The sequence below is a fragment of the Heptranchias perlo genome, chromosome 4 (assembly GCF_035084215.1).
Source record: "Heptranchias perlo isolate sHepPer1 chromosome 4, sHepPer1.hap1, whole genome shotgun sequence".
Taxonomy (NCBI): domain Eukaryota; kingdom Metazoa; phylum Chordata; class Chondrichthyes; order Hexanchiformes; family Hexanchidae; genus Heptranchias; species Heptranchias perlo.
The window spans coordinates 34,537,440-34,563,158 of NC_090328.1; the positions used below are offsets into that span (position 1 = coordinate 34,537,440).

The following is a 25,719-nucleotide window of genomic DNA, read 5'->3' on the forward strand; positions in this document are numbered from 1 at the left end:
TGCACCAATGTGAAAATGTAAAAATGTAACACAGCGTATGCCCAAAAGTGACATGACCATTCACTCAAATTTAATACCTTTTTTAATTTATCACTTTATTTAAACCATAACTCTCAATCCCAAAAAATCCTATCTTACTGGCAAGAAAAGTTAAAACCAAAATTATATGCAAAACATATAATAGAAAATAAGATGGGTACTATACCACAACCTCCCAAATAAAAAGTATTGTTCATGACTCCTTGATAAAGAAAGCAGTACTGCTTTGTTGTGTTACCCCTTCACGAACATTTTTTACATCAATTGGGAGGGAATGTTCTGATGAATTAGTGTAATTATGCTTCAGCTTGACGTTCTATTTATTCTGTTTATAACTTTCCATACAAGATAAAAATGACTACGATTCTATTAAGAAGCAGAAATGTAAAGTTTTTTAATCATAATTTTAGAATAGTAGCATCAAACTGTTGAGTTTTTTTTCCCTACCACATAAATATTCCATGCAAAGACTACAACAAATATAGATTTTTTTAAAAAAAAATCCCCTGCACTCTTGTCTCCCTGCATTGGGCATAATGAGGTGAGTTGAGGTGAGAGTAACTGCCCTTGATATCAAGGCAGCATTTGCCCGAGTAAAATTGAAGTCAATGGGAATCAGGGGGAAAACTCTCCAGTGGCTGGAGTCATACCTAGCATAAAGGAGGATGGTATTGGTTGTTGGAGGCCAATCATCTCAGCCCCAGTACATTGCTGCAGGAGTTCCTCAGGGCAGTGTCCTCGGCCCAACCATCTTTAGCTGCTTCATCAATGACCTTCCCTCCATCATAAGGCCAGAAATGGGGACGTTCGCTGATGATTGCAGTGTTCAGTTCCATTCGCAACCCCTCAGATAATGACCATCTCCAATAAGAGAATCTAACCACCTCCCCTTGACATTCAACGGCATTACCATTGCCGAATCCCCCACCATCATCATCCTGGGGGTCACCATTGACCAGAAACTTAACTGGACCAGCCACGTAAATACTGTGGCTACAAGAGCAGGTCAGAGGCTGGGTATTCTGTGGCGAGTGACTCACCTCCTGACTCCCCAAAGCCTTTCCACCATTTACAAGGCACAAGTCAGGAGTGTGATGGAATCCTCTCCACTTGCCTGGATGAGTGTAGGTCCAACAACACTCAAGAAGCTCGACACCATCCAGGACAAAGCAGCCCACTTGATTGGCACCCCATCCACCACCCTAAACATTCACTCCCTCCACCACCGGCCCTCAGTGGCTGCGGTGTGTACCATCCACAGGATGCACTGCAGCAACTCGCCAAGGCTTCTTCGACAGCATCTCCCAAACCCGTGACCTCTACCACCTAGAAGGACAAGGGCAGCAGGCACATGGGAACAACACCACCTGCACGTTCCCCTCCAAGTCACGCACCATCCCGACTTGGAAATATATCGCCGTTCCTTCATCGTCGCTGGGTCAAAATCCTGGAACTCCCTAACAGCACTGTGGGAGAACCTTCACCACATGGACTGCAGCAGTTCAAGAAGGCGGCTCACCACCACCTTCTCAAGGTCAATTAGGGATGGGCAATAAATGCTAGCCTTGCCATTGATGCCCACATCCCAAGAAAGAATAAAAAAAATTAAAAATAATCTTCAACCAGGGCTGTGGATAGGGAGGCGAGCTGCTTTAATCCACCTTCAGTATGATTCTGAAATGAGATGGAAGACGATGCAAGAGGCCAGCTTATGGTACGTTTTCCCTATGGGGAAGAGTTTATATCCACTCAGCACTTTTTTCACAGCACCGTTGAAATCGGCAGCCCAGGCTGTACAGGATTGCATGCATGAACCTATTTGATACCACTCTGTGCCATATTGGGTACAGTAATGTAATGGTTATGTTACTGGACTAATAATCCAGAGGCCTAGACTAATGATCCAGAGAACGAGTTCAAATCCCACCATGGCAGAATGTGAATTCAGTTTAAGAAAATCTGGAAATAAAAAGATGGTATCAGTAAATCAGCTGTCGGATTGTTGTAAAAACCCAACTGGTTTACTAATCTCTTTTAGGGAAGGAAACCTGCTGTCGTTACCCGGTCTGGCTGATATGTGACTGTATGTGGTTGACTCTTAACTGCCCTCTGAAGTGGCCTAGCAAGCCAATTGGTTGTATCAAACTGCTCAAGAAGGCCCACCCATAAATTCTGAGGGCAACTAGAGTGGGCAAAAAATGCCAGGCTTGCCAGCAACGCCCACATCCTGAGAATGAATAAATTTAAAAAAGTGTTGTGGGTCTGCCCTTTATATTCTGATGTTCATAGACCTTATTACATTTTACTTACTATTGATGCATATATCTTCATGGAAATGGCACAAGACAGGCTTGGTCGTGGCTACCTCTTAATGTTGGCAGAAGGTATGATAACAGTGCAGACAGATTGTCCATTGTCATATCTGGACACCTTGCTTCATGTTACTTTATGTAGTGCTCAGACAAGATGATAGAAATATCTTTGTTAAAACATCCTTTCCAGTTAAAATATTGTAGGTGTAAGAAATGAGCCTGCATTTTCTTTCTGCCATGTTTAATTTTTCTTGTACTTGGTGCATTATTAAAGAACATTACCATCTGGTGAAGACATTACTTTGTTTAAAAATGAAAATATGATTGATATAATAAGATTACTCATGCTTGCTTGGCACATTTCAAACTTTAAGTAAAAGCTGTATTGCAAATTCTGTGATGCCTCTGGGTAAATGTATTGCACAATGTGATTCTAAACTGCAATAAATGAGGGAAAACTTTTTTACGTAGCAAGCGGTTATGATCTGGAATGCACTGCCTGAAGGGGTGGTGAGGCAGATTCAACTGTGGCTTTCAAAAGGGAATTGGATAAGTGCTTGAAAGAAAAATATTTGCAGAGCTACGGGGAAAGGAAAGGATTGCTCTTGCAGAGAGCCAGCACAGACTCGACGGGCCGAATGGCCTGTGCTGTAACAGATCTATGATTCTAGGTCGCAGGTTCAATTCTTGATCTATGTTGGCTGATTTGTTGGCAGGTGTGGTGTGGAGATGCTTGGCCTCCATGTTCCTCGAGTGGGAGTCGGGGGGGGTGGGGGTGGAGGACCAGAATTCCTGCTCCTGGACTGAGGGGAGAGAAATTGCTCCTGAACGTTGGTGACCCTGGCTACAAAGTATAATTTTGTTAAGAGTTAAGAAACAATAGAGGCGCCATTACACTACTGGGTGTGTTCACCAACTGGTAGGAAGGATCACACTACTGGGTGTGGCCACCAACTGGTAGGAAGGATATAGAGGAGCAAAGTTGCAGGTAAATTACGGAGAGGTGCAAGAATTATAGACTGGGATAGTAATATTGTAAAGGGAAAAAGGGGGAGGAATTTCTGAAGTGTGTTCAGAAGAACTTTCTTGATCAGTATGTTTCTGGCCTAATGAGAACAGAGGCATTGCTGGATCTGGTTCTGGGGAATGAGGTGGGTCAAGTGGAGCAAGTGTCAGTGGGGGAACATTTAGGGAACAGTGATCATGGTAACATAAGGTTTAGATTAGTTATGGAAAAAGACAAGGAACAATCTAGAGAAAAAATACTTAATTGAAGGAGGGCCAATTTCAGTGGTTTGAGAATGGATCTGGGCTGGGTAAATTGGAATCAAAGATTGGCAGACAAAACTGCCAATGGGCAGCCTTTGAAGAGGAGATGGTTCAGGTACAGTCCAGATACATTCTCACGAAGGGGGAAGGTAAGGCAACCAAAGCCAGAGTTCCCTGGATGAGATAGTAAGATGAAGCAGAAAAAAAGGGCATATGGCAGATATCAGGTTGATAATACAAGTGATAACCAGGCTGATTATAGAAACTACAAAGGAGAAGTGAAAAAGGAAATAAGAGGGGCAAAGAGAGAGTATGAGAATAGACTGGCGGCTAACATAAAAGGGAATCCAAAAGTCTTCTATAGGCATATAAATCATAAACGGGTAATAAGCGGAGGGGTGGGGCCGATTAGGGACCAAAAAGGAGATCTACGCATGGAGGCAGAGGGCACGGCTGAGGTACTAAATGAATACTTTGCATCTGTCTTTACCAAGGAAAAAGATGCTGCCAAAGTCACAGTATAGAGGAGGTAGTTGAGATACTGGATGGGCTAAAAATTGATAAAGAGAAGGTACTAGAAAGGCTAGCTGTACTTAAAGTAGATAAGTCACTTGGTCTGGATGGGATGCATCCTAGGTTGCTGAGGGAAGTCAGGGTGGAAATTGCAGAGATGCTGGCCATAATCTTCCAATCCTCCTTAGATATGGGGGTGGTGCCAGAGGACTGGAGAATTGCAAATGTTACACCCTTGTCTAAAAAAGGTGCAAGGATAAACCCAGCAACTACAGCCAGTCAGTTTAACCTCGGTGGTGGGGAAGCTTTCAGAAACGATAATCCGGGACAAAATTAATGGTCACTTGGACAAGTGTGGATTAATAAAGGAAAGCCAGCACGGATTTGTTAAAGGCAAATCGAGTTTAACTAACTTGATTGAGGTAACAGAGAGGGTTGATGAGGGCAATGCGGTTGATGTGTATATGGACTTTCAAAAGGCATTTGATAAAGTGCCATATAATAGGCTTGTCATTAAAATTGAAGCCCATGGAATAAAAGGGGCAGTGGCAGCATGGATGTGAAATTGGCTAAGTGACAGGAAACAGAGAGTAGTGGAGAACGGTTGTTTTTTGGACTGGAGGAAGGTATACAGTGGTGTTCCCCAGTGGTCTGTACCAGGACCACTGCTTTTTTAGATCTATATTAATGACTTGGACTTGGGTGTACAGGGCACAATTTCAAAATTTGCAGATGACACAAAACTTGGAAGTGTAGTAAACAGTGAGGAGGATAGTAATAGACTTCAAGAGGACATAGACAGGCTAGTGGAATGGGCGGACACAAAGCAGATGAAATTTAACGCAGAGAAGTGCCAAGTGTCACATTTTGGCAGGAAGAACAAGGAGAGGCAATATAAATTAAACTACAATTCTGAAGGGGGTGCAGGAACAAGGAGACCTGGGGATATATGTGCACAAATCTTTGAAGGTGGCAGGACAGGTTGAGAAAGCGGTTAAAAAAGCAAATGGGATCCTGGGCTTTATAAATAGAAATTTATAAATGGGATCCTGGGCTTTATAAATAAACCGCTTTATAAATAAACCTGGGCTTTATAAATAAACCGCAAGCCCACGGACAACCTCACGATGCTCCACTTTTCCAGCTTCCACCCTAACCACGTCAAAGAGGCCATCCCCTATGGACAGGCCCTGCGAATACACAGGGTCTGCTCAGACGAGGAGGAACGCGATGGACACCTACAGACGCTGAAAGACGCCCTAGTAAGAACGGGATATGACGCTCGACTCATCGATCGACAGTTCCGACGGGCCACAGCAAAAAATCGCATAGACCTCCTCAGGAGACTAACACGGGACGCAACCAACAGAGTACCCTTTGTCGTCCAGTACTTCCCCGGAGCGGAGAAACTACGCCATGTTCTCCGCAGCCTTCAACATGTCATCGATGATGACGAACACCTCGCTATGGCCATCCCCACACCTCCACTACTCGCCTTTAAACAGCCACCCAACCTCAAACAAACCATCGTTCGCAGCAAATTACCTAGCTTTCAAGAGAACAGCGTCCACGACACCACACAACCCTGCCACGGTAACCTCTGCAAGACATGCCAGATCATCGACACAGATACCACCATCACACGAGAGGACACCACCCACCAGGTGCATGGTTCATACTCCTGTGACTCGGCCAACGTTGTCTACCTCATACGTTGCAGGAAAGGATGCCCCAGAGCATGGTACATTGGCGAGACCATGCAGACGCTGCGACAACGGAAGAACGGACACCGCGCAACAATCGCCAAACAGGAGGGTTCCCTCCCAGTCGGGGAACACTTCAGCAGTCATGGACATTGATCCACCGACCTTCGGGTAAGCGTACTCCAAGGCGGCCTTCGAGACACACGACAACGCAAAATCGTCGAGCAGAAATTGATAGCCAAGTTCCGCACCCATGAGGACGGCCTCAACCGGGATCTTGGGTTCATGTCACGCTACACGTTACCCCACCAGCGAACAAATGTTATCTGTTTTTAATATAACGGGTCAGTTGCTGTCTTTTCTATGTTTCTACCTCTCTATCTCTGTTTTTTTTTGTTTGTAGTTTTTTTTTGGTGATTTGTATATTCTGTGAGACCTGGCAGGTAACACTTGTCTGTCTGCACACTGATTGCCTTGGCAACGGGCAGTTGAAAAAACTGTCTGTACTCACCAAGCATTGTTCTGTGAATTATAAATGCGATTTCATTTCGAGGATTTCATTTTCACATCGTTCACCTGACGAAGGAGGAAGCCTCCGAAAGCTTGTGAATTTAAAATAAAATTGCTGGACTATAACTTGGTGTTGTAAAATTGTTTACAATTGTCAACCCCAGTCCATCACCGGCATCTCCACATCATGACTTTATAAATAGAGGCATAGAGTACAAAAGCAAGGAAGTTATTTTGAACCTTTATAAAACACTGGTTCAGCCACAACTGAAGTATTGTGTCCAATTCTGGGGCACCACACTTTAGGAAGGATGTAATGGCTTTAGAGAGGGTGCAGAAAAGATTTACTGGAATGGTTCCAGGGATGTGGGACTTCACGTACGTGGATAGACTGGAGAAGCTGAGGTTAGAGAAGCTGGGGTTATTCTCCTCAGAGCAGAAAAGGTTGAGGGGAGATTTGAAAGAAGTGTTCAAAGTCATGAAGGGTTTAGATAAAGTAACCAAAGAGAAACTGTTCCCATTGGCAGAAGCGTCGAGAACCAGAGGACACAGATTTAATGTGATTGGCAAAAGAATCAAAGGCGCTATGAGAAAAAACTTTATTACGCAACAAGTAGTTGTGATCTGGAATGCGCTGCCTGAAAGGGTGGTGGAAGCAGATTCAATTATGGCTTTCAAAAAGGAATTGGATAAATACTTGAAGGGAAATAATTTGCAGGGCTACGGTGAAAGTGCGGGAGAATGGGACTAACTGGATTGATCTTACAATCTTTTGTGCTGTAACCATTCTATGATTCTAATTGGAATTTCAGGTGAGGATAGTATCGGGTTTACCTTTTTTTTTTATTCGTTCACGGGATGTGGGCGTCGCTGGCAAGGCCGGCATTTATTGCCCATCCCTAATTGCCCTCGAGAAGGTGGTGGTGAGCCGCCTTCTTGAACCGCTGCAGTCCGTGTGGTGACAGTTCTCCCACAATGCTGTTAGGAAGGGAGTTCCAGGATTTTGACCCAGCGACAATGAAGGAACGGCGATATATTTCCAAGTCGGGATGGTGTGTGACTTGGAGGGGAATGTGCAGGTGGTGTTGTTCCCATGCGCCTGCTGCCCTTGTCCTTCAAGGTGGTAGAGGTCGCGGGTTTGGGAGGTGCTGTCGAAGAAGCCTTGGCGAGTTGCTGCAGTGCATCCTGTGGATGGTGCACACTGCAGCCACAGTGCGCCGGTGGTGAAGGGAGTGAATGTTTAGGGTGGTGGATGGGGTGCCAATCAACCGGGCTGCTTTATCTTGGATGGTGTCGAGCTTCTTGAGTGTTGTTGGAGCTGCACTCATCCAGGCAAGTGGAGAGTATTCCATCACACTCCTGACTTGTGCCTTGTAGATAGTGGAAAGGCTTTGGGGAGTCAGGAGATGAGTCACTCGCCGCAGAATACCCAGCCTCTGACCTGCTCTCGTAGCCACAGTATTTATATGGCTGGTCCAGTTAAGTTTCTGGTCAATGGTGACCCCCAGGATGTTGATGGTGGGGGATTCGGCGATGGTAATGCCGTTGAATGTCAAGGGGAGGTGGTTAGACTCTCTCTTGTTGGAGATGGTCATTGCCTGGCACTTATCTGGCGCGAATGTTACTTGCCACTTATCAGCCCAAGCCTGGATGTTGTCCAGGTCTTGCTGCATGCAGGCTCGGACTGCTTCATTATCTGAGGGGTTGCGAATGGAACTGAACACTGTGCAGTCATCAGCGAACATCTCCATTTCTGACCTTATGATGGAGGGAAGGTCATTGATGAAGCAGCTGAAGATGGTTGGGCCTAGGACACTGCCCTGAGGAACTCCTGCAGCAATGCCCTGGGGCTGAGATGACTGGCCTCCAACAACCACTACCATCTTCCTTTGTGCCAGGTATGACTCCAGCCACTGGAGAGTTTTCCCCCTGATTCCCATTGACTTCAATTTTACTAGGGCTCCTTGGTGCCACACTCGGTCAAATGCTGCCTTGATGTCAAGGGCAGTCACTCTCACCTCACCTCTGGAATTAAGCTCTTTTGTCCATGTTTGGACCAAGGCTGTAATGAGGTCTGGAGCCGAGTGGTCCTGGCGGAACCCAAACTGAGCATCGGTGAGCAGGTTATTGGTGAGTAAGTGCCGCTTGATAGCACTGTCGACGACACCTTCCATCACTTTGCTGATGATTGAGAGTAGACTGATGGGGCGGTAATTGGCCGGATTGGATTTGTCCTGCTTTTTGTGGACAGGACATACCTGGGCAATTTTCCACATTGTCGGGTGGATGCCAGTGTTGTAGCTGTACTGGAACAGCTTGGCTAGAGGCGCAGCTAGTTCTGGAGCACAAGTCTTCAGCACTACAGCTGGGATGTTGTCGGGGCCCATAGCCTTTGCTGTATCCAGTGCACTCAGCCGTTTCTTGATATCACGTGGAGTGAATCGAATTGGCCGAAGACTGGCTTCCGTGATGGTGGGGATATCGGGAGGAGGCTGAGATGGATTATCCACTCGGCACTTCTGGCTGAAGATGGTTGCAAACGCTTCAGCCTTGTCTTTTGCACTCACGTGCTGGACTCCGCCATCATTGAGAATGGGGATGTTTGCAGAGCCTCCTCCTCCCGTTAGTTGTTTAATTGTCCACCACCATTCACGACTGGATGTGGCAGGACTGCAGAGCTTTGATCTGATCCGTTGGTTGTGGAATCGCTTAGCTCTGTCTATAGCATGTTGCTTCCGCTGTTTAGCATGCATGTAGTCCTGAGTTGTAGCTTCACCAGGTTGGCACCTCATTTTTAGGTACGCCTGGTGCTGCTCCTGGTGAGAATCCCTACGTGGTCAGTTTTCAGTAAAATATTAAAATGCCTACGTGGCAAAGAAGCAGAATGCAAAATGGTTAGAAAGGGTTAATTAGTTAGTAACTGAGATTGGTACAGGTGGCCTGGCCTCCTGCTGGGCCATATGTTTGCGTAGTCAGCAGGTTTGCATGGTCTTATCAATGTAGAGTCTTTGATGTGATTCAAGGACTGGTCTGAATGTCTCCATGTTTATGGCAGATCAATATAGGTAACGAGCTTAGCCAAAGTTGAAAGACATTCCAGGCTGGGAGATAAGGAACAGAAGGGACAGGGAAGAACATTCCAAGTTGGAAGGTGAGGAAGTATCCCCTTTGATGTCTAACAGCAGCATGGTCAGCACATGGACGATTTATGATTGGCCGGAAATAATGTAACCTCGCATGGCAACCTATGCCCGGCTTATGATTGGTGTTGACCCTCGTTAAGTATGTTCCAACCCTATTGATTTGTATAAAAACGTGTGGATTTCTGTATGTTTCTTGTTCTTGCTCTGCCAGCATAGAGGGACTCTATCAGGAGTCCAAATCAATGCTGCAGACTAAGAACCCTGCTATTAAAGATGTGTTGAACTTTAAAATGTATTCGACTTCAGTTATTACTGAACCAGACTGAGGGGAAAGAATCCGGATCGTCATTTGGTGGCAGCGGTGGGATCTTAACGGTCGTTCACCGAGAGTTCGCGGAGTAAGAGGCGGATTGTCTCAGACACGGAGGAAGGAAATGGTGCCCCGATGTAAGTAGTCTTAATTTACTATGTCGGTTTTCCTCCAATCCGTCAGTCTGACGATGAATCGTCCAATCGCTAACACTCGTGTGGCGTCCTTACAAGATTCAGGTCAGTCTGGCGAATACACAGAAATAGCAGGAAGAGGTCAGTGGTCGAATATCACTGAGGGAATAACTTGTAAGCGGTAGGTCAGTGGTTAATATCACTGAGGGTAGTCAGGGTTTAAGTTCCTGATGATTGGATATAAACAGGAACTATTGATAAAACTTAGATGCCGCCAAAAAGGCTCAGGAATTAATTTGGAAAAATAACAGAGGTACCACAGCCAAAGAACTAATTGCTTTATGGAGACAGTACTGTAAAAAAAATATGGATAGAATTAAGTGACTAGACAAATGTTTAAAAGACAGAGACCCGAAAAAGAAAGGTTGTGTTGTTTAAGTGTACGGTCCCTTTAAAAAGCCTGTCTTGATCAGTGTTTTTTTTGTTGGTGTTGTGGGCCACGCCCCCTTCTTACTGTGTCTTACGTGTTTTCTTCCTTTGTGTAATGTATCTGTCTTGTCGTGTGTTTAATTCTGATACTGCCGAATTAAAATTGGAGTTATTGAGGTTAAGTGACCTATTAAATTCTGGTTCTTATAAAGTGTGGGCATGTTAAATTCCAGACATGGGATCTTCAAAAAATTGGCATTTTGAATATTTATTTTGTGATTGGCTGTGGTTTAAAAAGAGGTTAAAAATTAACAGGATAGATTAAAAAACTATCTGGTATCACTGTGATAGGAAAAGTCGGACAGCTGGAACAGCTCGGAGCGTTGATTATAATCACATCCACTAAAAGTATGTGAAAAATAGTGTGCAAAAATATAGTATAAAGCAATCCACAAATGTGAGAAGTAAAAAAATCAGTCAAACCTGTGTGAAGTGAAATTTTGAAGGTGGGAAGTTAATCTCAAAGGGAGAAGGATCAAGTTACTCCTACCACAAGAGCAAGTTAATATTAACCCCTTCCATCCCAAGAAGCCAGACTGTCATGCCAAGAGCAGTTCAAACAGATAGAAATGACCCAGTCGGTTGAGAACTGTCTGAGGCTTGCCCAGAACACAGGTGAACATGAGGTAACAATTGGTATAGGTTATATTAGTAAAATTGTCCCAATCACTCGGAAATGCCAAAGGCTACAATTGACTGAGATATAAGTTTTCACGCTACAGTGAAGAATTGATAAGAAAGGAATGTAAAACAAATCATATGAAAAGGAAGCATAGGTTAGACAATTGGAAGTCCATTACTTGAGCTATGTACTGACACAGGGTACTAAACACCTATCAGTTTTACCCTGCCACAGTATGCTAAGGAAGTTTTGACAAGTTCTGGGGCTATTCAATTTTATTTGAAATTAATAGTAGAATAAAAGATCTGACCAAAGAGGGGAGACCTTCCCTGACAAATTATATAACTCGCATTGAGACTGCTAAGAAAACTCAACAATTAGATCAACAGCTCCTAACTCAAGTGTTAAAACAAAGAGCGACATGGAATGAAGGTGGACATCGTAAAAAGAGATAGGCAAATATGGAGACGTAAAGATCTGTGATAAGTGATATAGCAACTGCCTTTGCCTCAGTTGTTAACACCATTGATTTGACAACATTAGATCAAAAGGTCAGAGATTCAGGGTCTCGCATTAAAGATATATTAAAAGATAACTGAAAATACAGATAAGGAATTGTCTGAGGATCAAATGCTGACCATATATTTGCAAAGGATAGCTACAGTGCTAGAAACACATGCCCAAACCATTAATAAATTAATAAAAGAGGAATATAACGTATCTTAGCAGGCGGCTGCTAATGATATCTGCTTAATGTGGTTACATCTTGAAAACACAGAGATTTGGACTTGGAGTTAGAAATTCCAGTCTGCAGCCCTGCGTACATCTGTATGTGGGAGAGACAGTGTTTATTTCAGACAGGCTGCGTGCTTCAGAGAGAGGGCGAGAGTGGAACTAGGCAATTTCTCTCTCCTGTTTTGTTTTCTGAATTTGTTTCGGGTATAGGGATTATTCCTTTGGATAAATAAATAATAAATGAAGATTTGACAAATTAATCACTTGGGCTCTCAAGAAGAGCCGCAATGGATTTTCTGTGTTTCTTTTAAAACAGGTGACCCTGGGTTTTTTTTGGGACCACGTGAGTGTTGATGGTGCAGGATTACCAAGAGTAGTTACAAAGTTACGGTGCAACCTTTGCTGGAGAAATTTGGTGCAGGAAACGATCCAGTGGTGTTAAAGATTTAAGACTTTAGCTGCAGACATCAGCGGATACCAAATGTCACAGCGTGGTGATATCAACCTGATTCTCTTCTTTTGAAAACATTTTGATTTGTTTTGTTTTAACCTATTTATTGTCTTCCGAGACAGAATGCTCGAGGTGGGGAGATATGGGAATTTCTCTAAAGTCATTGAATTGGGCATGATAAAAAAATCAATCTGGCATAAATATACAATCTAGTGGAAGTCAGGAAAGTGTAGTTGAGAATAGTAAATTGATAGCTTTCTCGTGGAGATATTTGTGTCCTTGCCTATAATGAATAATGAGAAAACTACACTCAATAGCCTGGCCACTACCCTGACATCAGGACCATTCAGGGGGAGATAAGCACTCTAGACACCCTTGATCTTTTTGATAAGATAACCTGAAAACCTAAGAATGGCTACAGTGGACATAAAAGATACAAATGTATGTTGCCATCATCTGAAACGGAGATCAGGATGAAGAACATGATTACAAAGGCCTATGGCCTGGTGAGCTATTGCAACCACTCTTTAAACAAACCAGTTGCTTTTACAGGACTGAATCCTACAGGACATATGATGTGTGCCATGGAAAATGTTCGGAAATACCATGAGGAAGAAGAGACTGGCCAGCAGAAAGTTAATATCCAAGAACACTAAGCTCATTCCTATGAGATGCTGCTAGTATGCGGAGATACATGAAGAAGATACAGTGAAGAATGAGTCTCAGACAGGCTCAGTTACTTGACAACAGCACAACAGGAAAATGGTTAATGTGGTCCAGGCGAGTGAGAAATCCTTTTAAACAAGGCACTGACACATGGTCCATAGAGAAACCAACTAATTAATGAAACAGTCAGGAAACACTGGTATCAATCAAAAGGACTGAAATTAAAGTAAAGAGGGACACAGTAATTTGGATTTCCAAAATTCAGGGTTAGGTTCCCATCAGTTAACAATAAAATTGGGAGAAACAATATTTAGAAGATATCCGCACGATGGATACAAAATTACAAGATTATGAGGGGCCCAGATAAAGTAGACAGGAAGTACCTGTTTCCCCTAGCAGAGGGTTCAAGAACTAGAGGACGTAGATTTAAGCTGATTGGCTGGAACAAAATTAAAGGGATGTGTTACTGGACATGCTGTCACTGTGTGTCCACATAGTGTTGGACACAGCCTAGAAGCACAGTGTGGGTTTAATAATACCGGTACCAATCGGGATATTAACTGTACCATGGAGGCCCTAGAGGCGGATCTAAAACCCACTTAAGTGGTATATGCCGGAGAGGGCGAATACTGTGTTACAACTAATTTGAAAACGTTTAAATATGCCAATCTAACTTGTGATATTTTAAGTCCAGAATTCTACTCCATTTCTGAAGTCCTGGTTCGGATTGGACCCGAGGAACTGGTAGAGATACACCGGCATAACCTCACCACCTTACAAGTTTCTGAGACTGTCAGAAAGGACTTAAAAGCATATCAGGACACATTTGGGTATCTGACACCCCTGTTGCCTAAATACTTGAAAGCATTGCGAATGGAGATACGCCTCTCCCAGAAGGTTTATTATAACCTACAACAGGACAATAACAACATTAAGCATGACATTGACCAAATTAAAGTCACCACCTGGTGAAATGACCTCTGGAATTTGGGACTGAATATACGGATCCATCCTTGGATTAGATTAATTTCATATGTATTCGTCATAGTGCAGTTTGTTGTAATGTGCTTCTTGATTTTCATTGCATGTAATAAATGTAAGCAGAGGATGAAGGGTTTGGCAAAGATAGTAAAACAGAGCCTGGGTGAGAATGTCCCCATTGTCTCTGTGGTTTCAACTAAGAACACATCTTAATGGTACCGGGAGTAGCACCCGCTGGGGTAAGGTGCATGTAAAAGGGAAGACAATTATAGTTTGATAGGATTATCAGATGCTCTGCCTCTCTTCCACCCGGACTGGTGGCCAACACGAAGGGAACCTGGTTAAGATGAGGTACAGCATCTAACGGGATATTGTAGGGAGAATTTGGATTAAGGGTTATAATGGGGAGGGCACCAATTCACAGGTGTAAAATGGTCTGAAAGGTACCATTCAGTCTAGTTAGGCTGGAAACAAAATATAAAGCACCATAGGATATTTGACTATGTTAGCCTTTTCAAATTAACATGAATAGGTTTAGCTGACCAAGGACATTCGCAACTTACTTGAGAGATGTTTAGAAGGAGTCTGTTCCTGAGAACAGATAAGAGTACAAAGGCGTATTGATGAAACATGTCTGTGTTCTATTGGGACTTCTCTAGTTCAAGGGCTAGTTATATTCATTGTTATAATTCTTATAGTTTATTGCTTACTTAAATGTTGCTGCACTGCAGAACCTGCAGAACCAGTGAGCACCGTAATAATTGGTTATCATGAAATGATAAAAGGGGGGAATGAGAATCCCTACGTGGTCAGTTTTCAGTAAAATATTAAAATGCCTACGTGGCAAAGAAGCAGAATGCAAAATGGTTAGAAAGGGTTAATTAGTTAGTAACTGAGATTGGTACAGGTGGCCTGGCCTCCTGCTGGGCCATATGTTTGCGTAGTCAGCAGGTTTGCATGGTCTTATCAATGTAGAGTCTTTGATGTGATTCAAGGACTGGTCTGAATGTCTCCATGTTTATGGCAGATCAATATAGGTAACGAGCTTAGCCAAAGTTGAAAGACATTCCAGGTTGGGAGATAAGGAACAGAAGGGACAGGGAAGAACATTCCAAGTTGGAAGGTGAGGAAGTATCCCCTTTGATGTCTAACAGCAGCATGGTCAGCACATGGACGATTTATGATTGGCCGGAAATAATGTAACCTCGCATGGCAACCTATGCCCGGCTTATGATTGGTGTTGACCCTCGTTAAGTATGTTCCAACCCTATTGATTTGTATAAAAACGTGTGGATTTCTGTATGTTTCTTGTTCTTGCTCTGCCAGCATAGAGGGACTCTATCAGGAGTCCAAATCAATGCTGCAGACTAAGAACCCTGCTATTAAAGATGTGTTGAACTTTAAAATGTATTCGACTTCAGTTATTACTGAACCAGACTGAGGGGAAAGAATCCGGATCGTCACTGGCATGCTCTTCTACACTCCTCATTGAACCAGGGTTGATCCCCTGGCTTGTTGGTAATGGTAGAGTGAGGAATATGCCGGGCCATGAGGTTACAGATTGTGCTGGAATACAATTCTGCTGCTGCTGATGGCCCACAGCGCCTCATGGATGCCCAGTTTTGAGCTGCTAGATCTGTTCTGAATCTATCCCATTTAGCACGGTGGTAGTGCCACACAACACGTTGGATGGTGTCCTCAGTGCGAAGACGGGATTTCATCTCCACGAGGACTGTGCGGTGGTCACTCCTACCAATACTGTCATGGACAGATGCATTTGCGACAGGTAGATTGGTGAGGACGAGGTCAAGTAAGTTTTTCCCTCGTGTTGGTTCGCTCACCACCTGCCGCAGGCCCAGTCTCGCAGCTATGTCCTTCAGGACTCGGCCAGCTCGGTCAGTCGTGGTGCTACCGAGCCACTCTTGGTGATGGACATTGAAGTCCCCCACCCAGAGTACATTTTGTGCCCTTGCTACCCTCAGTGCTTCCTCCAAGTGGTGTTCAACATGGAGGAGGACTGATTCATCAGCTGAGGGAGGACGGTAGGTGGTAATCAGCAGGAGGTTTCCTTGCCCATGTTTGACCTGATGCCATGAGATTTCATGGTGTCCAGAATCAATGTTGAGGACTCCCAGGGCCACTCCCTCCTGACTGTATATCACTGTACCGCCACCTCTGGTGGGTCTGTCCTGCCGGTGGGACAGGACATACCCAGGGATGGTGATGGAAGAGTCTGGGACGTTGGCTGAAAGATATGATTCTGTGAGTATGGCTATGTCAGGCTGTTGCTTGACTAGTCTGTGGGACAGCTCTCCCAATTTTGGCACAAATCCCCAGATGTTAGTAAGGAGGACCTTGCAGGGTCAACTGGGCTTGGTGTTTTGCCGTTGTCGTGTCCGGTGCCTAGTGGTCCGATGCCGGGTGGTCCGTCCGGTTTTATTCTTATTATGACTTTTCGTAGCGAGATTTTACAACTGAGTGGCTTGCTAGGCCATTAAGAATCAACCACATTGCTGTGGGTCTGGAGTCACATATAGGCCAGACCGGGTAAGGGCGGCAGGCTTCCTTCCCTAAAGGACATTAGTGAACCAGATGGGTTTTTACGACAATCCGGTAGTTTCATGGCCATCATTACTGATACTCGTATTTTAATTTCAGATTTTTATTTAATTAATTGAACTCATGACTCTGGATTTTAGTCCAGGCCTCTGGATTACTAGCCCAGTAACATAACCACTATGCTACCGTACCTATGCCCAACCAGACTTGCACCGAAAAGCATGTTTGAAAGTCTTGGCATAAGCAGCTGTCAGTGTCTTTTGGAGAGAGAAATTGTATCATTTAAAATAAAACTAGTTGCAAAGATCTGTAATGCAATTGATATAACATAGTGCTGTATGAAACAAACCGTCTGCTTAAGGGCAGAATTTAGGCAGTTTTTGGAATTTAGCTTTTCTCAGTTTGTTGCAGAAACAACCAGTCTCCAAACTCCCCATTCGTGGCGAGGGTTTTTTTTAAGTAATGTGATAAGTCACAGTTAAAATGTGGTAACCTTGCAAAGATTCTGGAGTTTAAAAGAAAATGTCAAGAGATTCAGCAGATCGACAAGTTGTTTTTCGACCCATTGCAAGTTGGGACAGGTTCCGGGAGATGGTGCGTGACGTCACTCTCCGGCCACGTGACCCGGTATTTGGGATTTCCGCCATTTTTTGTGGGAGAGGAGGAGGGAAAGTTTTCCGGGATTCGACAGGTGAAGGAGCGAGTGAACGGATCGGGATCGATATTTGTATCGGTAAGAGGGGGATGAGGATGAGGACGATGTTTCCTTTAAATGTCAGCCGGTCTCCAGTGACTGAAGGAGGGAGGAGAGGCTGCGGCCGGAGCCCGGCGGTTGGGAGAGTTCATGTGGGTCTGGTCTGACCCGGCCACTGCTGGAGCTCCGGGTTTGACCCACTGTTTGATCCACTAACCGCAGCGGAGCGAATCGTTGGTTTCTGAAACTTTTCAATTTTCTTTCTAAAAACTTCCCAAGTGATTGAGAAAGTTTCCTGCTCCACTTTGACCAGCTGCCCACCCCACACCAGGTGTGTTCTTGCTGTGACGGCGCAGGGAAAGGCTTCAGCGCCCATTTTTTGTCTTTAACTTCCAAGATGTACAAACTGTCTTTAGGAACTGGATACCCAGACTTTCACAAGGGGAAACCTAATGCCAGATGAGTGGAGTTTATGGTTAGTTCCAATGTGTCAGCTGGATCTGCGGTGCTCTATAGTGGTGCTGAGATAATTATTTACTTACGGAGAGTTAGCTAAACAACATGATCCACCCCCACCCCCGTTGCTGTCTGTTATAAACATACAGCTTTTTTTTGCATAAATGGCCAGTTGCCGCGACTTGTACAGTTGAGGTGGTGCTAACTTCTGAGGTCAGCTGTTGTTTCTTCATCTGGCACTGAGATTGACAAAAAAAAACACCACTATATGTCAGTGGTATAAGGTAGCCAAACTGTTAACATCAGGGAATGTTAGGAGTGAGATTTACGATTGTCAAGAGGGACGCAAAATGCACAGCCTTTTAAATATAAGGACTATATTTTTCTACAGTGACCTCATCAAGGTCCCCAGTGCCCATCACGATCGATTACACTTGACCCGTCTGGTGTTTAGGAATTACAATTTAAAATGCTTATGACAGACTCGTTTGTCACTGTACATCAGTTACATTAGCTTCCCAATGGACCCATGACTAACTTGTACTGGTGAGTGGAATGCCTGTTGAATATAAAACTAGCTGGCTATTGTACTTGCTGGTATTGGGAATGTGAAGATCATTAATTCAGACTCTAATTTTAAATAGTGTGGAATTGTGCTGACTATAAGACCAACTGGTACAGTACGCAGCTGCTATAACACTTCATATGTGTTGTTCACTGACATTCATAGATTTAAACAAGCAGATTCGGGAGTCATAGAATGTTATAGGGTATAAACAAACCATTTGGCCCACCAAGACTGCTACTTTTTTTGACATGGGCCATCCATCTAATGTCACTCGTATTTTCTCCCCATAATCTTTAATATTCCTCTTTGAAAGCAACTGTCTATTTCCCTTTTAAAATAATTTATGAACTCTTGTTTCAACAGTGATTTGTGGCAGAGGATTCCACATTCTTGCCATCCTTTAATTAGTGATTTATCTTAAACTTTAGCATTTCATTACTGTCTCACTGATCAATAGAAACAATCTGTCATTGCTTTACTATATCATAACACTTAAAAATCTTGACGTCTATCAGATAAGTTCATACTGAACTATCCCCACCAATCTCCTGGCTCCAGGACCCCAAGCAACTGCAGATGCTCATCTACAAATTTCTATAGCTTGGAGCCACTGTGTCTCTATTGCTGGAATATGGGATTAGAGTAGACAGGGCTGATGGCCGGCGCGGACACGATGGGCCGAAGGGCCTCGATCCGTGCTGTATAACTCTATGACTCTAACTTCCCACACCACATCTTCCAGTTTATCCCCCTTAGTCTTCTAATTCTGGTTTACCATGTTTCTTCCTTCCATCATTGCCATAGCCTGCAATCATCTCTGCACTTGAGTTCACTTCCTAAATCCATCCAGCTACAAAGTACACCTTAAAAACCCTCCTCAAAACCTATCCCTTTGGCTTTGACCAGTCACCTCCCCTTATTTTTCTGCAACAACTGAGGGGCATTGCATTTTTAAATAGGTAAAGTTGGTTGAGGATGACTTTCTCCCAAAGACTTTTCTGTTGGATAGGATATCTGATACAAGATCCAGGCTTGGGCTGATAAGTGGCAGGTAACATTCATGCCAGACAAGTGCCAGGCAATGACCATCTCCAACAAGAGAGAGCCTAACCACCTCCACTTGACATTCAACAGCATTACCATCGCCGAATACCCCATCATCAACATCCTGGGGGTCGCCATTGACCAGAAACTTAACTGGACCAGCCACAAAAATACTGTGGCTACAAGATCAGGTCAGAGGCTGGGTATTCTGCGGCGAGTGACTCACCTCCTGACTCCCCAAAGCCTTTCCACCATCTACAAGGCACAAGTCAGGAGTGTGATGGAATACTTTCCACTTGCCTGGATGAGTGCAGCTCCAACAACACTCAAAAAGCTCGACACCATCCAGGACAAAACAGCCCATCCTTGGTTGATTGGCACCCCATCCAGCACCCTAAACATCCACCCTCCGTAAAGTTCAGCTGATCCAAAACTCTGCCGCCTGATCCTATCCTTCATGGCTCAGCTTCCTTTCTTTTTATTACACCTCTGCGAAGCGCCTTGGGATGTTTTTCTACATTAATGGCACAATGAAATTTCAAGTTGTTGTTAGAAATGCTACTTGTCTAACATCACTTGTGCACGAAGACAAAATCCATGCAGTCTCCAATGAAGAGACAGTCAAATGTCTTTTCAGAAAAGAAAGTGTCTATTGTGAACTCTAAACTAGCTAAATCCATAAGCCTAAGTGCTCTCTATATGAACTTTGATTGCATTCTTTACTCCAGTATCAAATCTAAAGGTACAATAATTGTTAGAATCCAAGTTTTCATCCAATGTGAGGTTACCAAGCAGTTTTAGTGGAGTTCTAAATCTCTGCCTATGGTACCACTTCACGTTGTTTCAAGCATTAACGATTACCTCTGTGAAATTGATTGGACAGTACTTTCACCCGTTCTTTTCAGTTTTCCATGGTCTGTCACTTGATTCTTCAAACATTGAAATTACCATTGATTATAACATTACAGTTTCCACTGCCTCTTGATCAGCCAAAGGCTCTTGCTCATCCTTATTCATTGAAGTATTAGTCCTTTCTTGTTTGAAATCTAGCTTAGATATAAACTCAATTTTGTTGTAATAGTTAATGGAGTAGATATTTTTTGCAAAATAGAAAATGCGAAGCAGGTTAGGCAATATCTGAAAGAGAAAGATAGATTAACATTTAAGCTGCGGCCCTTCAGAAGATCTCTTTTTAATTCATGTTTTACTGAAAGTTTATCCCCTTGTCTGGTTATGTGATGACTACTCTTCCTGTGTAAATTCTTCCTACCTGTAAGAGTTCCCCTGTTATCTGCAAAGTTACTTGCCTCTTCTGTAGATCTTTTTACTACTCACTTATTGAAGTAAATAGTCCTGTTTATTAGTCCTACTTACACAAGTTACCACCACCTTTTTTGCCTGAAACTTATCTACCATTTCTTTTATATTCCTCCTTTAGTACCTTAGATCTCCCTGCTATTTTTTGTTCCCATTTGTAATATTACAACTAGTTGTCATTTCCCCTTGGGAGTTTTTTTTCAACACTTCAATTATCTGTATCTCTTCTATAAGTTACTGATATAAGTCTGCCATTCTGTTTGTGTTTGCTAGATTTTTTAAAATACTGATTTTTACAGAAGTCCAGTTTTCTTCTGTTCATGGCAGATCACATGCAAAGAGGTTTTGCCAGTGCATTACATCATATGCAAAAGTAGGGTAATGTGCTGTGTGCATTTAGTGATGGACTGTAGATGCAGAATGTTCTGTTTTCAAAGAATTGAAACTTGCATATGGTTCTGATATTAAACTTGTCAATACTTCTGAATCATGAATGGGGATTCTGTGAGATATTGATTTAACAAATTTGTAGCACCACAGGAAGCAGGAATTTAGTCGCGTTCTAAGCGAGTAAGAATTGTCTCATAATTTTATTATCACTGGTTGAATTTGTTGTTAGTGATATTTCCATTAAAGGGATGTTGCTCCATTTCATCAATTCACCTGAGCTATGCTTTTAACATCATTTGGTGTTGTCAATGCTTTAGTGCTTGTTTTCTGTAGTGTTGCAGTTGGGTTGGGTAGATCTTGGCTGTGATAAAGAACATTACAGTGGGTGTCAGTAGAACGATTAGTGAAGTGAAATCATAGTGTAAGAATGGCTTTATTAGATTATTGGACACTCCCTATTAAAAGGCATTTTGAAAGACAGGGAATAAGTTGCTACATAGAATGTGTCTCAACAACAACAATTTGTATTTACAGAGAGTGCTTTTAACGTAGAAAATCATCCTAAGCTGCTTCACAGAGGTGCAATAAAAAATAGATGTTGAGCCAAAGAAGGAGTGGTGACTAAAAGCTTGATCGAAGAAATGGGCTTTAAGGAGGTTTTAAAGGAGAAGAGTACAGTGGCGAGGCAGAGGGGTTTACGGAGTGAATTCTAGAGAGCGGAGCCTCGGTGGCTGAAGGCATGGCCATCAGTGGTGGGGCTAATGGAAGGAGGGATGCATCAGAGGCCAGAGTTAGAGGAACAGCGAATTGTGGAGTGGTTGCAGGGCTGGAGGCGGTTACAGAGATAGGGAGGGGTGAAACCATGGGGGGGATTTGAACATGAGGATAAAAATTTAAAATTTTCAAGTTTTGGTGAACCTGAAGCCAATGCAGGTCAGCGACAAAGGAGTGATGTGAGTGGGACTTAGTGCAGGTTAGAATACAGGAGCAGAGTTTTGGATGAGCTGAAGTATATGGAGGGTGGTGAATGGGAGGCTGGGCAGGAGAACTTTGGAATAGTCGAGTCTGGACGTAACAAAGACATGGATGAAGGTTTCAGTTTCAGCTACAGGATGAGAGTGAGGCAGAGGTGGAGGTGGGCACCGTTAAAAGGTGGAAGTAGGGGGGCATTGTGATCAAACTGTTGTGGGGTCGGAAGCTCTTAAATCAATTTAAACCATTAATACTCTTTTTTTAAAAATCAATTAAGATTTCTAGCATTTTTATTTTGCCCCATTTCTTTATATTTTGTTTAAATGCTGACCAAGAGGAACTAACTTGAAGGAGTTACTGATCAAGACATGAGTTGAATTGATATATCTATTATATATTAAAATCGCTGAGTGGGTTGCAACATTCCATTTCAAAATGCACTGAAAAGTCCAATGCCACACTATCTTGGTGGCAAGATATATTGCACCTGTAGTTCCTGTTATGCCTGTAGGTGGCAATGTAATTGGCATTTTCAGTGCTTAATGCCTATTGTGTAACGTTAGGTGCAAAGCCCTCACCGTCGCTTTGTTTTAACAGTGAAACTCTCCATCTAGCTCCAGTACACAGATACCAGTTGTTAAAGGCTGTTGTGCTATTGCAGTCTTATTACAATCCATCTCTTTCAGTAAGGGTGATAGTGGGGGTAAAATAAATCTTGCTCTAACCTGCCTGAACAGTAACCATCAGTAATAATTCTCCAAAAGCTGACTGGTATCTTGAATGCTGTCATAATCTACCATAGACGGCATGCCTTTCTCTCTCTCCCACTCAAAAGACTGCACTAAAGTAAATCATTGTACCTTTCCAGCCTTTTCCTCTCCCTATGGATCATCCTTAGTGGAATAATTTTTAGTGCACTAATTCACAGATCATGCAGCTCACCTGCCCTGACTAGATAAATGACAGCCGTGGCAAGCATTCACAGGAAAATGGGCAGCTCTTGAATCTCCAAACAGTCGCCCTGCTAAGGATGAAGTTGGTGCCCAAGAAGAACGGCAAAGCACCTTCCCATTCACATACCCTCTCGAGCAGAAACTCCAGCTGTGAAATGTAGCCTCCCTCTTAGTGAGCACAAATTCTGGCCCAGGAGTGAACTCGCTCACCACCTTTCTTGAGTGAACACAAATTTGGGGATGAAGCAAACAGTAACCCTCCTGCAGCTCCCTTCCACTAATCTGAAAGCTGGGGCTTGGGTGAAACCTGTCTTGGACCCCCTACTCCTCCTGCTCACCCTTCCCAGTCCAATTATCTCCTCTGCTCTCTAACCTGCTTGTCCTGAATACTGCACTTGGCCTTGATTTCCTGTTTGCATGGACATGGGAGATCAAAGTAGATAATTGAAATGTAGGGGGTCTGGATTTTTCTGCGGGCCGAATGCTGATGCAAATGCTATAGTTATCAACCTTGTATCCCTGCTTTGAAAATGGAAGCAAAGCAAAAATTGGGAGGCAGTGAAACTCTATTGACTTGCCTTAGTTAACTTAAATGATGGTGCTTCATTACTGCCAATACGAATGCAAAGTGCAAAAAGGTTTTACCTAGCAAGAGGCTGGAAAAACCCATGCAAATGAGGTAGTAATGCCTGGAAAAGATCCCTGAGCACCTTGGGTTAAGAATTGCTTCCACTTGCTGGATTCCAAGTGAGGACAGCATTGAGCTCAGCAATGATGTTCCCTATAGGTTCTCCACAGGACAAATAGCCTGTCATTTGCTGTCCAGGCTTACTCATGATGAGTGGCCACTTCGGTGAAGTACCAGAGGATGATCACTGCCTGTGGAACCCAGAAAGGAGTCGATGGAACCCATTTTCCTGCTTTCCTCTGGCCTGACGTTAGACAGGCACGGTGCATCTCGGCTGCGGCTGATTTTACTGACCCTGGTTATTGACATGACCCGGGAGTTCCTCTGATGCTGGCCAATTCCCTGGAAGGGCCTTGTACTGGAAAAATGGAGTGCAACTATGGGCCTTTTAGTTGCTTTTGGAGAACAGCAACCAGAGGCATATGGGCTTGAAAATCAATGTTTGTCTGTTGAAAAAGAAATGGACTTTACAGCCTTGTTGTCAGGGCCCCTCAGAGTACCTCATCTGAGGGATCACTGGTGCAAGGCCCAATGCTGTCGTCTTTAAGCCCCCCTAAAAATGAGTGCTCCACCGATGGGAAAAGAGGAAATTGAGACGTGAGGGATTCCCCTTCTGCCTCATTAAAGCATTGTTGGGTCTGCAGCTATTGCACGCTGTGCTCAGGTCCTCAGAAATCCTTTGACACGTTCAGGTTTACTAATCTTCCAAACTAGATTACCAGAATAACCCCATCTCTTGTTTATTGTGCCAGAAGAAAATATTTCCACCAGAACTTCCCCAAACAGAACAAGATTTATATCAGTGTGAATATATTGAGACACAACAAACTGAAACACATCAAACCTGTCCCATTTGAATTATATCTCTTGACTGCTGTTTATAGAGCTGGAAGGAAAGACCTGGATGAAACATTATCCCTGTTGATTTGTGAAAGGGCTGTAAGTTGAATATAGGAAGGAGATAAAATCCCTCTTCATACTAGTATTTTAAAAAAAAAAATCAAGTACCCCCCATAACTGACATTTGAATATAATTTAGAAGATAAAACTAGTGCTTTTGGGTTTTTCTTTTGAATCTCTGAAAACATTGTTTTCACACAATAGCAAGTAACTTAGTTTTTGCATATTGCTTTATTTTAAAATATGTTTGTTTTCTCAGTATGCCAGTTTTGTTTCTGCACAGGTAGTTGGGCAGCTGGACCTGTGCAACTCCTACTAATGTCTGAAAGACATGCAGCACAGAAGGAGAAAGTGCAAGAGGAAGATGATATGTTAAGTGGAGACTTGGGTGATGGCCTTTGCAGGAAACCTGGTGGAATTTATGAACAGAAACGAGGTTCAATTGCTGAGACCACAAGATCAAGACAAGGATCAGATGTCAGTGACCATGTTTCCAGGAGAAGTGTAAAAGAGGATGAAAAGAATGGGATTACGTGTTTCCGTTGGACCAAATATGGCAGCATCTACGATTCATTCCGTAAACTAAACACTCCTGACGGGATTGGTCTCAGCCGGCAGCTGAGTAGTACTGGTAAACTTCATTTGGGTGTTTTAGGATTATGACACTTGTGCACATTGCAAGCAATGAAGATTAGTACAGAACCAGACCATTTGGCCCATGCCAGTGTTTATGCTCCAGACGAGCCTCCTCCCTCTGCTTCATCTAATCCTAATCCAAGTTCTATGTGGCCCCCCCCTATTCTTCCTACCAAAATGTAATACCTCACACTTATATTGAAATTCATTTGTCAATTTCGTAAATCCATGAAACAACACAATCCTTTCCTGCAGTAAAAAATAATACAATTTGAATTAGCAGATGGACAGAGTACAAATCAGAGGTTTTTCTGTTTTCTTCCAGATTGTGAAGGGGATTGATAATCACTAAGTAAATTGTTCACTCTGGCACTGGGTTTAAATTCGCAAGTTTCAAAATTAGGAAGTTAGGAGTAAGGATGGAAGTTCAGCAGAACTTTTTCACCCAAGAGTAATAGTCGTGGAATAAGTTAACAGGGAACTCTACTGAAGCAGAAAATTTAGATGGGCATGAGAGCGAATTGGGCACGTTTTTGGAGAGAGAAGGGATTGAGGGATATGATGAGTTACATCGAAACTACAGCTCAGAAACAGGCCATTCGACCCAACTGGTCTATGCCGGCGTTTACGCTGTACCCAAGCCTCCTCCCTCCCTACTTCATCTA

General features: G+C 43.4%; 1 protein-coding gene across 2 annotated transcripts in view; it reads left to right on the forward strand.

Annotated features, from left to right (window-relative positions):
• The first annotated feature begins 17,060 nt into the window (after positions 1-17,060).
• ccdc125 (coiled-coil domain containing 125) overlaps positions 17,061-25,719 on the forward strand; it is a 42,351-nt gene continuing 33,692 nt past the window's right edge. Inside the window, exons 1-2 of one of the 2 annotated variants that reach the window (XM_067982770.1) lie at positions 17,061-17,169; positions 24,702-25,049. In XM_067982770.1, coding sequence (XP_067838871.1) covers positions 24,737-25,049 — 313 coding nt within the window. In that variant the 5' untranslated portion in view covers positions 17,061-17,169; positions 24,702-24,736. Of the gene's footprint in view, positions 17,170-17,556; positions 17,606-24,701; positions 25,050-25,719 lie in introns of those variants that run through there. The other variant, XM_067982769.1, reaches the window with a different exon arrangement.